At 47.1% G+C, this 20,038-nt stretch overlaps 1 protein-coding gene across 15 annotated transcripts in view; it reads right to left on the reverse strand.

The window, feature by feature from the left end:
- LOC147616168 (putative ubiquitin-like-specific protease 2B) overlaps positions 1-20,038 on the reverse strand; it is a 165,781-nt gene that overhangs the window by 104,983 nt on the left and 40,760 nt on the right. For all 15 annotated transcript variants that reach the window (XM_086778803.1, XM_086778800.1, XM_086778810.1 and 12 more), the window contains 2 exons: positions 740-799; positions 442-582 (listed from right to left, as the gene is read on the reverse strand). In XM_086778803.1, coding sequence (XP_086634929.1) covers positions 442-582; positions 740-799 — 201 coding nt within the window. The remainder of the gene's footprint in view (positions 1-441; positions 583-739; positions 800-20,038) is intronic.

Here is a 20,038-nt window from a genome sequence, read left to right on the forward strand (position 1 = left end):
CAAAAAAATTAATGAGTGATAAGAGTGTTATTCCTATTACAGAGACCTTGAAAACCAGTTCTCTATACATGACCATACCAAAAATGTGAGGAAAAATATGGGATGTCCTTAAACTGCTTAGAACTGCATCATTGACTTCCTTGGGCATCAATATAAACTACTTATGATGCCTTCTCACATGCTGCCCAAAAGTATCTACAACTTTTCTACTAGGAAACTACGCAATATAATGTTGGGCTTATGATTATGAAGCAGTAAAAACAAAAGTTTTAGTAACATGTAAGGAACCAAAAAAAGAAATGAGAGCGCTATTATATAGCAATCATAAGCATACAAATACATAAATGTTGCAAGATTTTACAAAAAAAGTAGGGAGTATTTAAGGCTAATAGAGTTTAAGAAGAGAAACATAATCAGAAGGGGCATTGAGAAGGAGCTCACTTGATGTAGAAGTCAATAATAGTATCACTAATGAACTCATGGGGATTTAGAAGCAGGTAGTCATTCATTGTCACTGTGACAGCATCATGGTCTCCTCTTGGAAAGACTAGATCGAACCATGCAGCCAGATTAATTTCATGCCTGTAAGCAACAAAGTAATTAACAAAGAACAAACACATCACAGCTAGAAACCCTTGGAGTCCTATTCCCCAGGAAAAAAACCTTGGATTCCTGAAGAAAGTTTCCATCGCATAGAGACAAAATGCCACAGAGCTCACTGCAATATTATGATAGTTACCTGCTGTGGGAAATCTGATCATTTAATTCACCTTTGCCATCAAAGGCATCTGAATAATTCCTGAAAAAACGATGTTACTTAATTAAAGGGTGAAAATGAGAACTATAAAACCATTACACACATTTTAGTAATCTTTAAGAAAATCCTTGTAAATAGGCAAGTAGACTAACCCACAAGGATGTGCAAAATCTCTTGGGTTGCTAGCAGTCAAACTAGGCTTTGCATTTTTACATCCACATTCAGCTTTATGCATGTGCATTAGAATTTTCTGCATGATTTTGCATGTAGCGTTAGTTTGCATGCATAATAGACATACACAATTGGCACAATTGGCCAACCAGCCAACCCTACTAACCGACTAGCCCCTATAAAGGGCAAGCTGGAGATCATTTTAAACATCTCTCGTTCTTGCACACCTGTAAGCTGGCACAGCTGGCAGGAGGCCCCTCAATAAGCGAAATGCAAGTATTTGGAGATCACCAGAAAAGCACAGTAGATTTTGGGTTGGGTGACGATATGATATGACGACGTGCTGAAGTGACGTGAACCTGCGCTGCTGCCCCCGCCTGCCCTCTGTTGCCTCCGCCTGTTTCTTTGCCGCTCCCGCCTGCCTCTGCTGCCTTCACCTGCCCTTCTGCTGCCTTCGCACCCCCCTTCGCCTGCCCAACTTCTGCCCTTCACTAGTCTCTCAGTCCCCGCCTGCCCTTCAGCTACCCCCGCTAGCCCCTCTGCTGCCCACCGCCTGCTTTCGCCTGCCCCTTTTGCTGCCCCGCCTCCCCCTTTGCTGCCCGCCCCCTGCCTTATTCAGTCCCCGCCTGCCCCTCTGCTGCCCCCGCTGCCCCTTTCCCCTTGCTTCCCCAGCTGCTCCCGGACTTTTCCCCCCTTCCTCTGCTCCCGTTTTCCCAGCAGCTATTTTATCTGGATTCAAGTCGGCCGCCCACTTTTCTTGATTGGTCTTATGGCTCTTTCTGCCGCAGCCAATCTCTCATCACCCCCACTGGCCGGGAGAATCATCAATTTTTCACAAGACGAACTCACCTCTCTTCAGCACGACATTGACCTTGAGATCCAGACTACCCTTGTTGCCAAAGTTTATGGTTCCCACCCTTCTCGTTCACAGGCCCGTGAATGGCTTCTCGCAGCTCTCCCTTCGGAGCTGATTGTGCACTTTCAGGATACTCGTTTACTTGGTCGAGACTTCTTCCAGGTGGACTTTCATTCTTCAGAAGCTACTTCTCAGGCTTTGGCTAGCAGCCCCTTTCCTCTTGTACCTAGGAAGATTTTCTTCTTTCAGTACCAGGTGGGCTTTGATCCAGTGGTGGAGGATCAGCGCCTTACCCCAGTCTCACTACGGTTCCCTGCTCTTCCTCGGTCCTATTGGAAGCTTTTAGCTTCCATAGGGGCATCCTTTGGCCAGGTTCTAGAGCTACCAATCCTCCCGAGCTCTCCCGCCTCAGCTTCCGCGGCCGTTACGGCCACTCTTGATGGTGTACCCCGGGTCCTTGTGCTTGTTCCTGATCCATCGATTACTGATGATCATGTTATGCTTCAGAGACCTGACGGATCTCATTTCTGCCATAGGATGGAGATTGCAAGCAGACCTGACCAGTGTCGGATTTGTCGTCGACAAGGTCACATTGCTAGAGATTGTCCCAGATCGAGGGGCCATGCTAGGAGGCGGCGTGATCCTGGCCATCAGAGGCCTTCTGCAGATGCCGAGACTCGAGCTGCTCCTTTGCCACAGCAGACCACACAGCGTTGGGTTGTGGTTAGGAATCGGGATGGCAGGCACCCTCGGACCCCCGTACCTGCCCCTTCACCCACACTCCCTGTGGAGCACCCTAACCCCTATGCAGCTCTTGCCTCACAGGATGTTGATCCTTTTTTGGAGGATGAGGCCTTCCAAGCACATGATCTGGATCCCTCACAGGAGGATGCTGCTTTACAGTTACAGGATGATTGCACCTTGAGGATGATGTTGCACATTCGCATTGTCATGGTACCTCTCTAGTTCTGAGGACTAGCCCTGGCTTTTCCCCGGAGTGGGACAGAGAGGTAAGGTTTACATCGTCAGATTTTCCCTCCCTTACCTATGCGAGACGTACTTCCACCTCTAAAGGACGTCCTTCGTCGACCACGAGATCTGGTCGTTCCTACTCTAAGTCTTTATGAGGATTGTCTCTTGGAACATTCAGGGTCTTGGGGGTTTTTTTCCGCGTCGACGGAAACAAATTGTAAAAACCCAGCTTCATTGTGCAGTCACAGGTGGACCTATGGATATATTGCTCTTGCAAGAGCATAAACTGGATGCTAGTCAGTGTGGGAGATCAGGCAAGCTTCTCTCACGACACACCTTTTGGTCATGAATGGGAGATTAATTAGGGTTAGGGTTTCATGTGAGAGACAAACACAGAGAGAGAAGAAGGAGAGAGAAATGAAATGAAATGAAATGATATATTAACGTCTTCAGAAGGCCAAAATGACCTATGAGACCAAAAAGGTTACAACAATTGGTCGATCTGATACAATGTCTGTGTAAGAAAAGCTAAAAACAACTAACTGAAACTGAAATAACTATGAGGAAAAGTACGGTACTAGGAGCTCCTAATGGATAACATCTAGGAGGAAAACTCCAGCAACAAAGGTAAGCATCATACACATCACTATCCAAAGAAGTCTCTCATCGGTCGATGGCGGATATCCTCAATGTCCTCCATGGTGAGTACTCTGACTGGACGTCTCCCATGCCGTGCTAGTATGGTCCTGATCCTCTGTTGTAGTCTCCGCCGGTGTCGAGATGGGCCTCTCATCTTGGGGCCCCTGGACCGCCCCAGCTCTATAGCCCGATCAATCAGTGTACCTATAGTGCGGCTATACTCTGGGGCTAGCTGCAATGCCTGCTGGCCTGACTGCTCAATCTCTGGTCAAAAGAAGTCTGTAATCTGCCTCTGTAGGTGTATCTCCCTCTCTGATCCCCTCCCTCTCAAGAGACCCTCTCTATGTCTACGAAGCTCCAGCAAGTATAATCCGAGGCATCTCTGATCCTGGTATCTCATGACTCTAGAAAGTGGTCCGAAACCCTCTCTGAACAGGCAGTGAAAACGGCCTCGTATCTCATAATATACTGGACAGTGACATATGTAATGTAACTCTGTCTCTAGCTCCATCTAGCATAGCTGACAAATCCTGGCCTCAGCTGGTACTCCTCTAAATCTGCCAGTCTCAATCTCTAGCTGGTGTGAGGATGTGCGCATCTGACCAATAGCACACCGTACCCCATGAGAAAGATGAGTATCCATGTAGCTGGGTCTAATCACAAACCCATCCTGCGTGAGCTGGAGAAGATGATCTCTATAGAAAGCCATCTTCGTACCAAGCTCCTGTGTCGGCTGTATCCATGTCCTCCTAGTGTCCAGCTGAATCAAGTCCTGCCTGATAAGTCTGGTAATCTCTGCCCGTGTGAGAGAGAGGGAGGGTGCATCTAGGGAGTACTGAAATGATCATATGCTCTCCCAGTCCTCATCCTGTCAATAGCTTTCCTTACCATCTCAGCAGTAAAGAAAGCACATGTCTCTGGCATGGCTCCGATGGGTCTGGCAGGGGCGGCTGTCCTGTTGCTGTGTACAGGGATGCTGCATACTCACCCCAAATCTCTGTGGAGGTAATGGCTGGTGATGGTGAATGCTCATGGAATAGTCTCCATGCCTCACCTGAGTCTTGACTCATAAATAACTGATACAAATCCCTCTCTAACTGAGCAAGATAAGCCCTCTTCTTCCGTCGCACTAGGTGCCGGAAGGTAATCCATGACTGTCTGTGAGTGGTAACACCCATGAGCACCTCTCTCTGTAATCTGATCCTCATCTCTCTGCACTCCTCATCATACCAACTGTTCTGGGGCATGTTCCCAGATCGTCTCCGTGTAGGCTGACTATGGGGATATGCCTCTGATGCTGCAGCATGAAGCATATCTATCAATATCTGAGTGAGCTCATCTAATGGCCGTCCTGGCTCCTCGGTACATAAGCGTCTGTATATCTCATCCGTGTACACGGTGTCAGTCTCCCTCGTAAAGGTATAACGAGTGTGTGTGGAGACCTGTCCCAATGGAGCGGTGCTGAACTGAAATGTAAGAGTGAAGAACAAGATAGCATGATCCACTGCTATTCCAACCGGCCTAGTGCCTACCATAAAATCCTGAAAAGAGGGAATGAGACTGGGCTGAGCCATAACATAGTCCACTGTACTAGCACCATGCCTATGTGGAAAGCAAGTGAAACCGCCCGATGTCGGGAATCTCTGTAGGCCATTCAGGATGGCCAATCCATGTGCAGTCCCCATGTCTATCAAATACCGCCCATACACTGTATGTTCCTCATCCTGTGAGAGTCTAGATAGGCCCATATCCCTAACATCAAGCTCCCTCAACATCTCCTCTGAGGTATCATAAAATACTGTCTGGTTATGGGCGGTCCTGGCATTGAAGTCCCCCAGGAGAATGATGTCACCATCCCTGGAGAACTCCCAAATGTCATCATCCAAAATAGAAAAGGGAGACTGCCCGCTAGGTGATGCATACACTGATGTACTAGGAGCAAAATAGCATATAGCAATGTAGAGATATCTGCCCGTCTCTGCCCTCAGTCTAACCCACATGTACCTAGCCTGCTCTTCTCTGCAGACTATATGTATCAGTGGCTGTAGCTCCTCTCTAAACAAATACTGCCACTCCTCCTGAGCCCCGTCCTCTATGCTCTGAACGAGTCTCCTGTCTACAAGCTGTCTCCCATCGGTATCCACTAACATGTGGCATGGACTGTCCAGGAGCCTGATGCGTCTCACAGTAGAAGATGATGTCCCTCCCAGTGAAACTATCCTCAAAAGTCCCTACATCAAGACATAGAGATCCATTACAATTCCAAGTAGCAACTTTGAGTGTAGTCCCATAGGTCTCGCGCCGTCATGAAGAGAGAGAGTTGTGGGGATAAGTCAACTCAATGTGTGAGTGTGTGACTCCCCTATCACACATGTATATTTGCACTAGTACACATAGTGCACTTAGTACATTAAAAGTACTAAGTGTACTATGTACTATAACTTATGGGCTTGTACACACTACAAGGGTGGGCATAGTGCCTTTACCCCAACAACCTCCCACTTAAAGGCAAAGTGCCCTTAAATGAAGGAAAAGAAAAATCAGCATGTACATGATAATATACAAGGCCATATCAAGGCTAAAACTGGCCTCATCCAATGCCCATCAAGTGTCTGCAATGAGCAAACCGCTCCGGAGGCAAACTCTTTGTCAACAGATCAGCCGGGTTGTCATCCGTATGAATCTTAACAAGCTGAATTTGCTTGTTCTCTATCACCTCTCTGATGAAGTGATACTTCACATCCACATGCTTCGTCTTTGCATGAAAGACAGGGTTCTTTACCAACTGGATGGCACTCTGACTGTCACAATGCAACAATGGAATATCCCCTATATAACCCAAATCAACCACTAACCGAGAGAGCCATAATGCCTCCTTGCAAGCCTCTGTGGCTACAATATACTCGGCCTCTGTAGTAGATAAGGCAATGCACTTCTGCATCCTGGATATCCATGACACAGCACCTCCTGTGAATGTAAACACATAACCGGTAGTAGACTTCCGGTTATCTGGATGACCGGCATAATCCGAATCCGTGTAACCATGCACTAATGCATCCTGTTTGCCAAAGCAAATGCACATATCCTGTGTGCCCTTTAGGTATCTCATGACACCTTTCACTGCTTCCCAATGCTTCTTGCCAGGTTTGGCCATGTATCTAGAAACCACTCCCACTGCAAATGCAATGTCCGGCCTAGTAGCAACCATGGCATACATGAGACTGCCACAAGCTGAAGCATACGGAATCTTGGCCATATCAGCCCTGCCACTATCTGACTGTGGGCTGTCCATAGCACTGAGTTTCACATATGGAGGCAAAGGAGTACTAGTCTTCTTCCCCCCGTCCATATTGAACCTCTGCAAAACTTTGCCAATGTATTCCTTCTGAGACAAATACAACACATGCTAATTTCTGTCTCGAAGTATCCGCATACCCAAAATGTGATTTGCATCACCCAAATCCTTCATATCAAAGGTTTGATGCAGCCTCTTCTTCAAGGCATCCATCTCTTTACGAGATTTCCCGGCAATCAACATATCATCAACATACAAGATGAGGATCAATAGACTGCCATCCAAAGCTTTCTTGGTGTATAAGCAATGAATATCAGTTCTGTACACTTTAGAAGGCGTTTGAGGCGGTGCTCTTTGTTACGCCTTGGCCAGCGCTACACGCGACGAGGTGAGCGCCGCCCGCCAGCCTGCATGCGCTTATCCGCCCAACGCGTTGCTGCCTTTGCCGCCTTCGCCTAGTAACCAGCCATCTAACGCCCAACGCGTTTATGCAAGCGCACGCTGCGGAGAACTGCCGCTCGTCGTCGCCTACGTTTACGCTTCGAGAAAATCACCTGCCAGCTGGCGGCGTTTAGCTCTGGGCGCCTCACCTGCTGCGAGCGCTGCTGCCCTATGGTGTTCGTTGCAACGCCTTGTGGCCAGAAGTCTGACGCCTTGCTGCAACTGCTCACGATGCCTTACGCCTTGTGGCCACCAACGCCTTGCTGCAACTGCTCACGTTGCCTTACGCCTTGTGGCCACCAACGCCTTGCTGCAAGCGCACGAGCTCAGCTACGAGGACTTCCTGCCTCGCTTCTTGCACTTCCTTCTCTTGCAATGGGAGCCTACAAATACGGCATCTACAGCCATCAATTTTGATGCCCTACACTGGAGGTGTGTGAAGCGAAGGCTACAGAGGTGAAAGCGGTGGCACTTGCTGTTGGCTTTGATACCAATTGAATGGGAGATTAATTAGGGTTAGGGTTTCATGTGAGAGACAAACACAGAGAGAGAAGAAGGAGAGAGAGAGAGAGTTGTGGGGATAAGTCAACTCAATGTGTGAGTGTGTGACTCACCTATCACACATGTATATTTGCACTAGTACACATAGTGCACTTAGTACATTAAAAGTACTAAGTGTACTATGTACTATAACTTATGGGCTTGTACACACTACAAGGGTGGGCATAGTGCCTTTACCCCAACAGGTCACCGGCTGTTGGTATCAAGGGTGGTGTTTGTATCTCTGTTTCAGCTTTGATCTTGCCTTGCATCATTGGACATGGTGTCATTTTGCTTGCGAGAGCGCAGTGGATCCTTCTTATGCAGTGTACTACACCCATTGGTATTCTCAACCTCTATGCTCCTAACCATAGAGGTGAGAGGATTGCCTTTTGGAAATCTCTCACTACATTGATGCCTCTTGCCGACCATTGGATTATTGGTGGGGATTTTAACATGGTTGAGATGCCAACGGATAAAAGAGGTGGACATGAGGGCTTGGTGCATCCTTTTGAAAGAGCGTCTTGGGAGAGGTTTATACTCTCCATTCATGGTAGAGATTGTTGGCATGAGGATGACATTTTGAGGAGTCCATCCACTCTTCTTTATTCATGGTCTAACAAGAGGAGATGTAGGATGTATCTATGCACGGTTAGACAGATTTATGTGGATGATTGGGTGCTTGACAGAGGTGGACATACTTTGATTGCTACAGGAACCTCCAAATCGGATCATTGCCCCGTGGTTTTATGTATAAGAGATCCGAATTGCCATGGATCAGCACCCCATGTACGCATCCCTGATCATTTGTTTTCAAATGCAGAACTATCACGTCGTATGCTTCATATTTGGAGATCTCATGACTTCTTACAGGCCTCTCAAAGCCTGGCCTCTGCTCTTTGTGATATTAGTGACTTTTATCACACACGTGCCCTGTCTAAGAGGCAAGAGGCCTTGGACTTAGAAAGGGCTATTAGACCTAGATTGGCTGCCTTGCAGAAAGAGCACGAGAAACATCCTCATGCTCAATGGGTTGCAGATTCTTTATGTACTATTAGAGCAGAACTTCATCACTCTCTTGAGCAGCGCGCGGAGTATCGTTTCATGCCCAGGAATCCTTTTGGACACAGATGGGTGGCAGATGTAACAAACATTTCTTTGCTTCTCACGGCCCATCTCATGCCAGAGATAGTGTCAGGCAGTTGCAGGATTCACATGGCACTCTTCACTCAGATCCTCTCATGGTTAGAAAGATTGCCACCGATTTCTATTGCCAGCTTCTTAGTGCTGAGCCGCATTCTGATCTGCGACACAGGGCACAGAGGAAGGTTTGGAATGCATTGCCACATTTGATCACCGAGGAGATGTGTGCCGCTCTGGATGCCCCTTTTTCTATGCAGGAGTTCAATCATGCTCTTCATGCCTTACCTCATGGTAAGTGTCCAGGGGAGGATGGCCTCTCCCCTGTATTTCTCACTACTTTTTGGGATGAGATTGGGGCTGAGATAACATCGGCTTTGCAGGAGATGTGGGACACAGGTTCTATGCCTTCTTCTCTCACTGAGGGACTTATTTATCTTATTCCTAAGAGCGGGGATAAGAAATTGATTGCCAGTGGAGACCTATCACCTTACTTGGGACTACCTATAAGATTCTTGCTTAGGCAGTGAGCATCAGACTGCAGCCAGTTTTGCAGGATGTTATTCATGATAACCAGAATGGATTCTTACATGGCAGCAGCATCTTTGATAACATTTTCTCGTTTTGGGAGGCCATCGAATCAGCTAAAGCGAGCAATCAGCCCTTAGCCATTCTGCTCTTGGATTCTGAGAAGGCCTATGATAGAGTGGATTGAGACTTTCTTGGGGGAACTCTTAGTCATATGGGCTTCTCTCAGAGATGGATAAAGGGAGTTTCATGCATGTATCGTGATGCCCACAGTAGAGTTCTTGCTTGCGATGATAGAGGAGAGCGGTTTCAGATTTCTCGCTCAGTACGACAGGGCTGCCCATTAGCCCCTTTATTATATATCATAGTTGCAGAGGCCATGAGCATCTTTTTCCGCTCCACTGCTGGTATTTCAGGATTGAGGTTGCCTCTTCGTAGTCAGGAGGAGTTGGTCGACTCTGAGTTAGCTAATGACACAGCCCTGTTTTTGGAGGTTTCACATATATGCTTATGTTCCTTCCGGGTAGCACTAGAGGAGTTATGTTTGGCAGCAGGGGCACTCATTAATTGGCACAAATCTGTTGGTTTTTGGGTTAGTGATTCACCGAGAGTTGATTGCGGTGCAGAGCTTGGTTTTACTTGGATCAACAGAGGATGTGCTGCTAGATATTTGGGATGCCAAGTTGGGATTGATATTTCTCCTGCACAGCAGTTTGCTCCGGTACTTATGAGTATCCAGAAGAAGCTCCTCCATTGGAGCTGCAAGAGATTAGATTTAGCCTCCAGAGCTTTGGTGGCTAATCACGTTTTGCTTGCCTCAGCTTGGTTTATTGCCTCTTGTTGGTGCTTCTCTCATGCGTGCATTGGCCAATTGCGGAGATTGATCCGAAATTTTCTCTGGCCGAGCTTGGATGGCACCTCAGACACTCGTGCCAGGGTCGCTTGGCTCACAGTTTTTCAGCCCAATAGAGAGGGGAGCTTGAATATTATCGATCCGGATGTTCAATGCAGGGCGTTGCTTTGCAAACTTGTGGTCAGAGGTTTCCTACCAGGCACTGAGCCTTGGAAGGATTTTTTCTTGTCTCAGATTTCCAGATGTACACCCAGGGTCGGGAGAGACTGGATGCCCAACACACGTTTTTTGTTCACAGAGGCTGATATTAGGGCACCATCTTCCCCTCTTATTGCAGCCATTGTCAGAGCATGGAGAAGCATGAGATATTTTTTGCGACAAAGACTTCCTAGGTCTTTCGACGAGGCTGACCGACAACCTATTATGTGGAACGAGTTCATTAGGGATGAGGCTGGTCGGCCACTTTGGTGCATCTCGTTATATGCAATGGTCAGGATGGGACAGATGCGCATACACAGTTCTTGCTTGGAAGACCTTTAAGAGTCTTCCGGAGGATCGGAGAGTTGCATCCACTCAGCATCTTAGGGGCTCTCGCATTCGTATTGATCAAATTGATGCAGCTATTCCGCATGAGTGGCTTTCTGGGACCTTTCACGGAGACTATCATCCGAGTTGGCTGGGAGTTTTTTCGAGGATAGGCATACCTCTGCAGGTCATTGCTCTGCCAGGCCAGGAGGATACAGATTTCCTCATGTATTCTATCATGCCTGGTGGTAGATTGAGGAGATGTAGTATGGAGGAGATCATACCAAACACTAGGCTTAGTCCAGTGAGGATTGTTGGTCGCTCGGGGAAGCACTGGTTCATTGATTCTTCTCCTCAGATAGTGACTCATGGTTCTTGGTGTTTGTGGCTATATGGTGGCAGTCCTATCCGATATCTTCAATGGGATCGAGGAGAGTGGGAGTGGATTGATGCCTTCGATCCTTTGAAAAGCCTTCCTTTTTTTCTGTTTCTTTGTTCGGAATGCCAGGCTTCTCCTCACTCGACAGATGCATAGGATCCCTACTCTCAGGCCTCATTGGGAGAGCTATGATATTTCTCCAGTGATACAGCGCAGATATTGGCATAGACTTTGGCACTCATACAGAAGGAGCCAGATCTCTCATTTCTTTTGGTTATTCTGACATGGTGGTCTCCCCACCAATCAGTGGAGATCAGTTTTCGGTGTAGCACCTTCTTGTCCTAGATGTGCGGCAGATTCTGAGTCCGTACAACATTGTCTATGGGGGTGCAGCATTGCACAGCAGATTTGGGGTCCTGTAGCCCAACTTATGGGCAAATTGAGTGGCCGAGCCATGCATGTGACTTGGGGGGCAGTTGCTTGGCTCTCGCAGTCCGGTCCGCAACTTTTTTATGACGGAAGTGGTACAGATTCTGTTTTTTTTCATTGGTAGAGGTATTGCCCAGCATGGTTTATTGCAGGATGTTCCTCACTCTGATTATACACCCCCTAGACAGAGGATTGACACCATCTGGGAGATTATTGCCAGTATTACAGCATGGCAGATCTGGAGAGCTAGATGCACAGAGGCTATTGAGGGTGTCCAGATTTTTGGGTCTCAGCGCATCAGTACTATATGGGGTGATATCATCCACACTCTTATGGCTACTTGGGCTCGCATTCAGGGGCCCTCTCGTTCTGCGCAGGCGAAGCGTGTCATATTTATGCGGGAGTGGGACCATGGCATCTTCTTTTCCTCTAGTACCACAGGTCATACATGGCATCATGATGCTCATCAGTGGTTGAAATCACCTTACATATTGGGGTGATTCTATTCTCTTCCGGTTTATAGCTGTGATTGTTGTATGTTTTTCTCATACTTAATAGAAGTCTCTTTCTGGGGGGGGGGGGGGAAAAAGCACACTAGATTTGAGTTATGATAGAGGGAGCGTGCATAGGAGTGCCATGTATCTGGGCAAGCGATAGCTGTGTTGGGGGGAAAAGGGGGGGGGGGGAGGGGGGGAGGGGGGGGGGGGGGGGGGGATGTTCTCGGAGTTTCCCTCCTTGCAGTTCGGCCCTAAGAAAAGTCGGTATAACTCATCCTCTTTCCAAGCGTAGAACTCCCGTTTCTTGTGTTGGGTGAGCCGTTGAGAAATCCATTGCGCTTGGCGCTTCGTGATTTGCCCAATCCGTGCCCCATGATTAAGACGGGAGCATGTGGCTCGGCATTTGTCATCATACCAACAGTTATGGGGCACGGAACCGCAAGGTAGCTTGGCAGTAGACCGCTGCGTGCAGATGAAAGAAGTGGTGGTGGATGTGTGGAGTATGGTGGTGAGCTGTGATGTGAGGGTGGATAGGGGGACAGTGGAGTTGGTGGTAGATGTGGTTGGAGTAAACAAGGTCAAGCTTGTGATGAAAAAGGACCTGTGTGTAACGTAAGATGGGGGGTGGTGGTGGAGGGACGGGTGGTGTGTGTGCAGGTAAGAGTGAAAGAGAGCTAGGAATGGTCAGCTTCAAAGGGTGATGTGCAAGTATGAAAGAAAGAAAGAAAAGATATATTAACATCTACGGAAGGCCATATTGGCCTATGAGACAAATCTGTATACAACAAGTCCATGTCTTGAGTTCTAAGAGAGAGAGAGAGAGAGAAAGAAAGAAAGAAAGAAAGAAAGATATATTAACGTCTGCAAAAGGCCTAAGTGGCCTATGAGACCAAAACATAGTACACAGCTGATGGTGTCTCATCAAAAGTAAGACAAAAAGGACTTAAAAAGTCCTAAAACAGCCCTAAACAGCTATGAAAGGAAAATACTTCTACTGAGGTACAACAAAAGTGTATAATATCTACAACTAGCGTAAGACTGGTGTAATCTGCTCATCTCAGTATCTCTCTCATGGGGTGCTATAAGATAGAGAGACTCAGTTGTCTCCTGTGGCGGGTGATGATGGCTCTAATCCACAAGTGATGAAGCGGCCGTGGACGAGATCCTGGTAAGCGTGGGCATCTCGCTTGACAAAGTGCTATGGCTCTGTCAAGGGTGCCTCCTCCTGAGGACGTCTATGGGACGTCTGGCTCTCCGAGGGGGTAGAGGAGGTCCTGGTCGTATCTGCCGGGGTGGTCCTGCCCTGAAAAAATCTATCATGGCTCACTAGCGGGGTGGATCCTGGTGTGCTATCCTAGCTCATAGGAGAGCCTCTCAATGGCGTCTGAGCTCCAATAAGAAAAGCCCCAAACACCTATGATCCTCAAACTCCATCACATGTCGTAATGGTCCAAAACCCAATACCCCCTCGGAAGAGACACCAGTATCTCCCTCGTATCTCATAGTACACAGTACATCGACATATGGAGTGCTCCTCTGACTCCATTTCCTAGTGACATAGCTGACAAATGCGGTCTTCTCGCTTCATCCCCTCGTATCTGCCAGTCTCTACCCTCAGCTGATGTGATGAAGTGCGGATCTATCCAATGGCACTGCGAATGCCATGTGAGAGATGGGTGTCCATGTATGTAGACCGTGTCACAAAGCCATCTAGGGAGAGATGTAGAAAATGGTCCCGATAGTGGGCCATCTTCGTGCCTAGTGGTAGGGGGGGGCTGCACCATGTCCTTTTTGCATCTAGCCTCACGATGTCCATCCTGATCACCCTATTCTGCTTAGGGCGACTAAGGTCCAAGAAGGGGCAGTCCAGGCTGTAATAAAATGGAGGGAGTGCATCAATCGTCATGCTATGTAATCTCAACCAAGTACACATCTAGGTGTACCAACATCGTGTATCGCCATCTGCTGCTAACTGCCTGGAAGAGATAACTGCTAGGTGTGGATATCTGTCATGGCCCTGTGAAAATGGAACAGTACGAGTGTGGGCATGGTGGTTGCAGAGTCAGAATATTTTATGATTCACATGGGGGGTGCCCGGACAGAGTTTAAGATGTGTGGACATCCCTAGGTGTGAAGGGGGGAACTAGAAACATTAAACTTTAATGTTTATTAAAGTTTGCCCCTAGGCCTTAGTGGCCCTAGGGACTTATTAAAGTTTGGGGCCCTAGGGATTATTTTGGGAAAGAGGGCCACTTTTGGAGTGTTTTCTCTCTCTTCTCTCTCTCTCTCTTCCCTTTTGGGAGTCGTGGAGCAAAAGGGACATACAAGCGTGGAAAAGCAGGAGGAAGCTCTAGGCGGCTGCTGAAGACTGGTTTAGCTGCTGTTTTTCTGTGAACTGTGTGTTGAAGAAGGCTGTACAACAGCCGTACAGTACTGTACGACTGCAGGTATTACTGTGGACAGAGAAGCGCAGGGCTGTGGGACTGATACAGGCGCCTGCAACTGCTGAATACAGGCTGTACAATGCTGTACGACTGCAAGTACAGCTCTGTACTTTCTGCAGGTACACTGTACGGCCAGTTCTAGGGCAAGTACAGGTGCTGGACAGTACTGTAGCAGGACGGCGCAGGCAACCAGTAGCAAAATCCAGCAGGCGGCTACTTCTGATTCCCTGCAGAAAGACCGTACCGTCAAGTACAGGCAAGTACAGTCAAGTACAATCAAGTACAGTGCTGTTTTTCAGATCTATACTTTCAAGGACAGCATAAGAGTGAACATCAGGAGGAGGGTACAGGCAAGTACAAGCACATGTGTGAAGCAGGGTTGTGGATACAAGTGCCTGCAAGTACAGATTGGTGCTGTTGCTTCCTCCAGTGCTGTTTCACGAGCTGAACTTGGTAAGCTTCGTTTCCGTTCATCTATCTCTCTTTCTACTGCTTGATGTCTGTTGCAGATATGAGTTATCTGGCCCCTTGTGAGAGGAGGGGTATGGCAGATTGACAAGAGTTGAGACAGAGTTTGGACAGCATATGTATGTATGAGCTGAGATGATGTATCATGCACTTGAGTTATGCCAGATGTATGCCCATGGCTGGCCTGCTTAGTGATCTTGGCTGATCAGAGGGAGGCACAGTGTGTTATTTGGAGACACAGATCTGTGTGCATAGATCCTCTGTGCTAAGAAGGATTTGTGGGCCGTCAGATTGGATATACAGGTGTAAACTCTTGGCTGATCTGTGTGTTGTACTCAGCCATTCATATTATATTAATTGAATAAAGAAATACCGCAAGGGGCGCCAAGCTTTGGGGCCAACAGGTGTCGCTGTGTTTTCAGATTTGGGCACTCTAGCTCCAATCTGCTTTGTTTTCACATCTAGACTACAAGTGGACGGGTGATTGCTAATCTACCGCACTCTGGTTTCTATCAGAGGCCGGTTTCAAGGTTCCGTTGCCGGGACCAATCATCAACTTTCTGAAGGGGGTGAGCTCGTGGTTGCTTTGAAGAAAGCCATCGCTGAAAATTCAGCAAACATGTCTGATACAGAGGATGAGTACTTCTATCATGAAGAAGAAGAGCAAGAGACTTCTCCTGAGAGAGATGTATCTGAGGATATTTTTGCAGGAGAACAAGCTGCAGATGTTGAGCCTTATGAGGATGTAACACAGCCAGAAGATGTGCATGGTAAAGAGGATGATGATGCTCGGTTCAAAGATCGCTTGGCTAGTGTTATGGATACTTTTATGCAGCTCACACAGAGCAAGAGATTTGCTGAATTTATGAGATCTCGCACAGAGCCCCGCACAGAGCCCCAGAAAAAGAAGAAGAAGGTTCGTTCGAAGAATCTTCCACAGGGTCATAGTGGTGCCATCCCACAGGAACCATCTTTTGGCCAGTTTCCGAATATGCAGCATGCTTATGGAGCAAACTCTCAGAGTTCCTTCTATGGACAGCCACCTATTCCTCAACAGAATATGCATCCAGGTTATTTTGGTGGTGGCTCGGTGTTCCAATCCATGACTGGGGGTTATCCTCAGGGAGGCATGGGTATGTATGGGCCTTTTGGAGCCAATTTTCAGCCTGGCATGCAAGGGAATATGTATGGTGGTATGCAGTCCGGTATGCAAGGAAATGTGTTTGCAGGCATGCAACCTGGGATGCAAGGCAATATGTTTGGTGGTATGCAGCCACGTATGCATAATGGAATGTTTGAAAACATGGCTGGAATGTATGGTATGCCTGGTGTGGGAATGGGAAATGTTGACCCAATGATGGGTATGAATGTTGGGGGCAGCAATCTTACGAAACCACTTCCATATGATAATCTAACGCCTATGGGAAAGGCGAAGGATTACAAGGGGGAGCTGCAGTGAAGTTTGACACATTCAGTGGGGCCAAGGATAAATTGAAAGCACTTACCTTTTTACAGCAGTTTGATGCTGCTTTTTCTGGTGGGAATTACACAGAGTCCTCTAAGGTGAGGAAAGCTGCCACTTTTCTCAAGGGCAATGCTTTGCAGTGGTGGTCTACTCTTCTTTTGCAGGGCATAGCACCCACCACATGGGTCCAATTCAAACAGGTTTTCTCTTCCGTATGGCTCACATCTACATTTGAGGTGGATGTTATGACCGCATGGCACAAGCTGGATGCTTCAAAGTGTGATAGTTTGGAGGATTATAACAAGAAGTTTTGGGAAGCTCTACTCCCAGTGACTTCTTATCGTGCCGTGCCTTTATCTGAGCAGGTTGAGAAATATTGTTGTGGGCTGCCCAAAGAGGTACGAGATTATTGTATAAAGACAAGAGTAACGAACATGTCACAGATGATTGAAAATGCTATGACAGCTAATGCATTACTCACAGGTGGTTCATCTGGGTTTAAAGGCAGTAAGAAATTGGGCAAGAAAGCTGAAAAATTTGGGCATGCTTCTCGTGATGCTAAAGGGTCTTCAGAGACAAAGTATAAGAAGTTGCCAATGCCCAAGAGGACTTCTGAGGAAAGACAAGCTTTGAGAGATGCTCAAAAGTGTTTTTACTATACTGAAGAGGGGCATATGTCATTCAATTGTCCCAAAAGAACGTCCAAAAAGGACCCTGACAATAAAGGAGAGCCCAAGCCAAAGAAACCAAAGCCTTCTGCAGGCTTAGTTCCTGATCTTGTGGGGGAGCAGCTAGGTGATGAAGCTACAGAGTTGTGCAGGGCATGGGGCAAAGTGAGAGATCAGAATGCTTTGATCTTCTTTGACACAGGTGCTAGAGCCAACTTCATTTCACCAGATTTGGCTGGCCGATTGGGGATTCGCGCAGAGGAGATGGGGCCGTTACATGAGGCTAATATGACTTGTCCAGGGTATGCAGAACCCGTTACTCCTATTATTGGGAAGCTTCGGCTTCATTTGCAGGGTTATGTGGACAGCGAAGAGTTCTTCATCATGCCTTTAGATGGCTGTGATGTTTTGTTGGGGATGCCATGGTGCCACAGGGTACATGCGGTGGTGGATACTTACAATAGGAAAATTACTCTGACTCATAGAGGGAAAGAGCATGTATTGGATGTAAAACTCAAAGGGGAATCTGTTCCTATTGTATCCGCTTCGGCGATTTCATCAGTAATGAAAAAGCATCTTTCCGCGTACTTGATTTATGTAAAGGATGCACAGGATGATGAGTCTAAGTCTAATTTGTCAATGTTAGATAAGGACAGGGCTGATTTCTTAAGTGGGTTTCAAGACTGTTTTTCCGAGTCATTGCCAGGAGAATTACCTCCTGAGAGGCCAGAAGATCATGCCATAGATCTGATTCCTGGTAGTACTCCACCGAATAGACCGCCGTATCGTGTTAGTGCAGCCCAACAGGAAGAGATTATGAGTCAGGTGCAGGAGCTATTGAATAAGGGGTTGATTCAGCCTAGCTCATCACCCTTTTGCTCATTTGTGCTCTTAGTGCAGAAGAAGGATGGTTCTTGGCGCATGTGTATTGATTACAGGGCGCTGAACAAGAATACCATCAAGAATCGATTTCCCATACCGAGGATCGATGACATTTTGGACCGCTTACAGGGCTCCACAGTTTTTAGTCGTATTGACTTGAAAAGTGGGTATCATCAGATACGCATTAGACCCGAGGATGTGCATAAGACAGCATTCCGAACCACGTTTGGGTTGTATGAGTTCTTGGTTATGCCCTTTGGTTTGACAAATGCGCCTGCCACATTTAATAGAATGATGGACAGGATTTTCAGGCCTCATAGAGAGTTTGTGGGCACATTCTTTGATGATATGATTGTGCATTCACAAACTGAGGAAGAGCATAGAAGGCATTTGGCCATTGTGTTTGCAGAACTCAGAAACCATAGATTGGTGATTAATGGCAAGAAGAGTGAGTTCTTTTTGCAGGAGATACATTTCTTGGGGCATATTGTGTCTGGTCATGGAGTCCGTATGGATCCAGCAAAGGTGGAAGCAATACTTAATTGGCCAGCTTTGAGGACCGTGCATGATGTACGCAGTTTTTTAGGATTGTGTTCCTATTACAGGCGGTACATACGGCACTTTGCTGAAATTGCTTCGCCTCTTCATGCTTTGACAAAGAAGGCAACTCCGTTTAGATGGGCTGATCGGGAAATTACAGCATTCAAAAAGCTCAAAGAAAAGCTTACTTCGGACCCAGTATTGGTGTTACCGGACCTCCGAAAGGCTTTTGTTGTCCAGTGTGATGCATGTGGAAGTAGCATTGGTGCAGTTCTCATGCAAGAGGGACATGTCATAGCCTATGAGAGTAGAGTCTTGCAAGATGCTGAGAAGCATTTGCAGGTGTATGAGAAAGAGATGTTGGCTGTAATTCACGCTCTTTCTACTTGGAAACACTATTTGCTTGGGGCTGATTTCACTGTACAGACAGATCACCAGACCTTGCGTTATTTCCTCACGCAGACTAAGCTTTCAGAGAAGCATATGCGTTGGGCAAACTTTTTGTCAATGTTTCACTTCCAGATTGTGCATGTGGAAGGCAAAAAGAATGTAGTGGCGGATGCTTTGTCACGCAAGCCACAGGTCTCTGCAGTTTCACTCGCTTATCATCATGAGCTTGATGAAATGAAAGAGCAGTATGCCCATGATGAGGACTTTGAAAGGTTGTATGATCAGATGTCTGAGGGTCAGCGGCATGAGCATTATACTCTCAGAGATGGGTTTTTATTGATGCATGGCAGACTGTGTGTTACCAGGCCATTGCGACTCAAGGTTATGATTGAAAGTCATGCTCCACCGTATGCAGGTCGGTATTGACGCCACAGTCAAAGCAGTGGAGACTTTCTTTTATTGGCCAACCTTGAGAAGAGATGTTGATGCCTTTGTGAGACAATGCATCGTATGTCAGAAGGTAAAGTTTGACCGTCAGAAGACACCAGGGTTATTACAGCCTTTACCTATTCCATATAGACCTTGGGAGAGCATTGCCATGGATTTTGTATTTGATCTTCCATGGACGCAAACGGGAAATGATGGCATCTGGACTATCATATGCAGGTTCAGTAAGCAGGCTCATTTCATTCCCGTGCGGAAGACAATTAAAGTGGATCATATGGTGAAGTTGTTCATGGCGAACATCTTCAAGTATCATGGCTTGCCTACGTCTATCATTAGTGACCGTGATCCACGGATGACGAGTTTGTTCTGGAGAGGGTTGTTTCACAACATGGGTACAACTCTCAAGTTTTCATCGTCATTTCATCCACAGACAGATGGTCAGTCAGAAGAGGCTAACTCTACAGTGTTGGATCTTCTCAAGTGTTATATGTCAGAGCACAAGCAACAATGGGAAAAATATCTTCCTTTGGTGGAGTTTGCATATAACAACACTGTACATAGCTCGACAGGCAAGGCGCCTTTTGAGATTGTAGGAGGAGGGAAGAAGGTTCCACCCATTTTGCATACAAAGGATAAGATCTTTGAGGCTGATCAGTATGTGGAGAGCTTGGATGAAGCTTATCGGAGAGTTAAGTTGGCCCTCCAGAAAACT

Source organism: Cibotium barometz, chromosome 39 (assembly GCF_041138505.1).
Source record: "Cibotium barometz isolate CiBa-2024 chromosome 39, ASM4113850v1, whole genome shotgun sequence".
Lineage (NCBI taxonomy): Eukaryota > Viridiplantae > Streptophyta > Polypodiopsida > Cyatheales > Cibotiaceae > Cibotium > Cibotium barometz.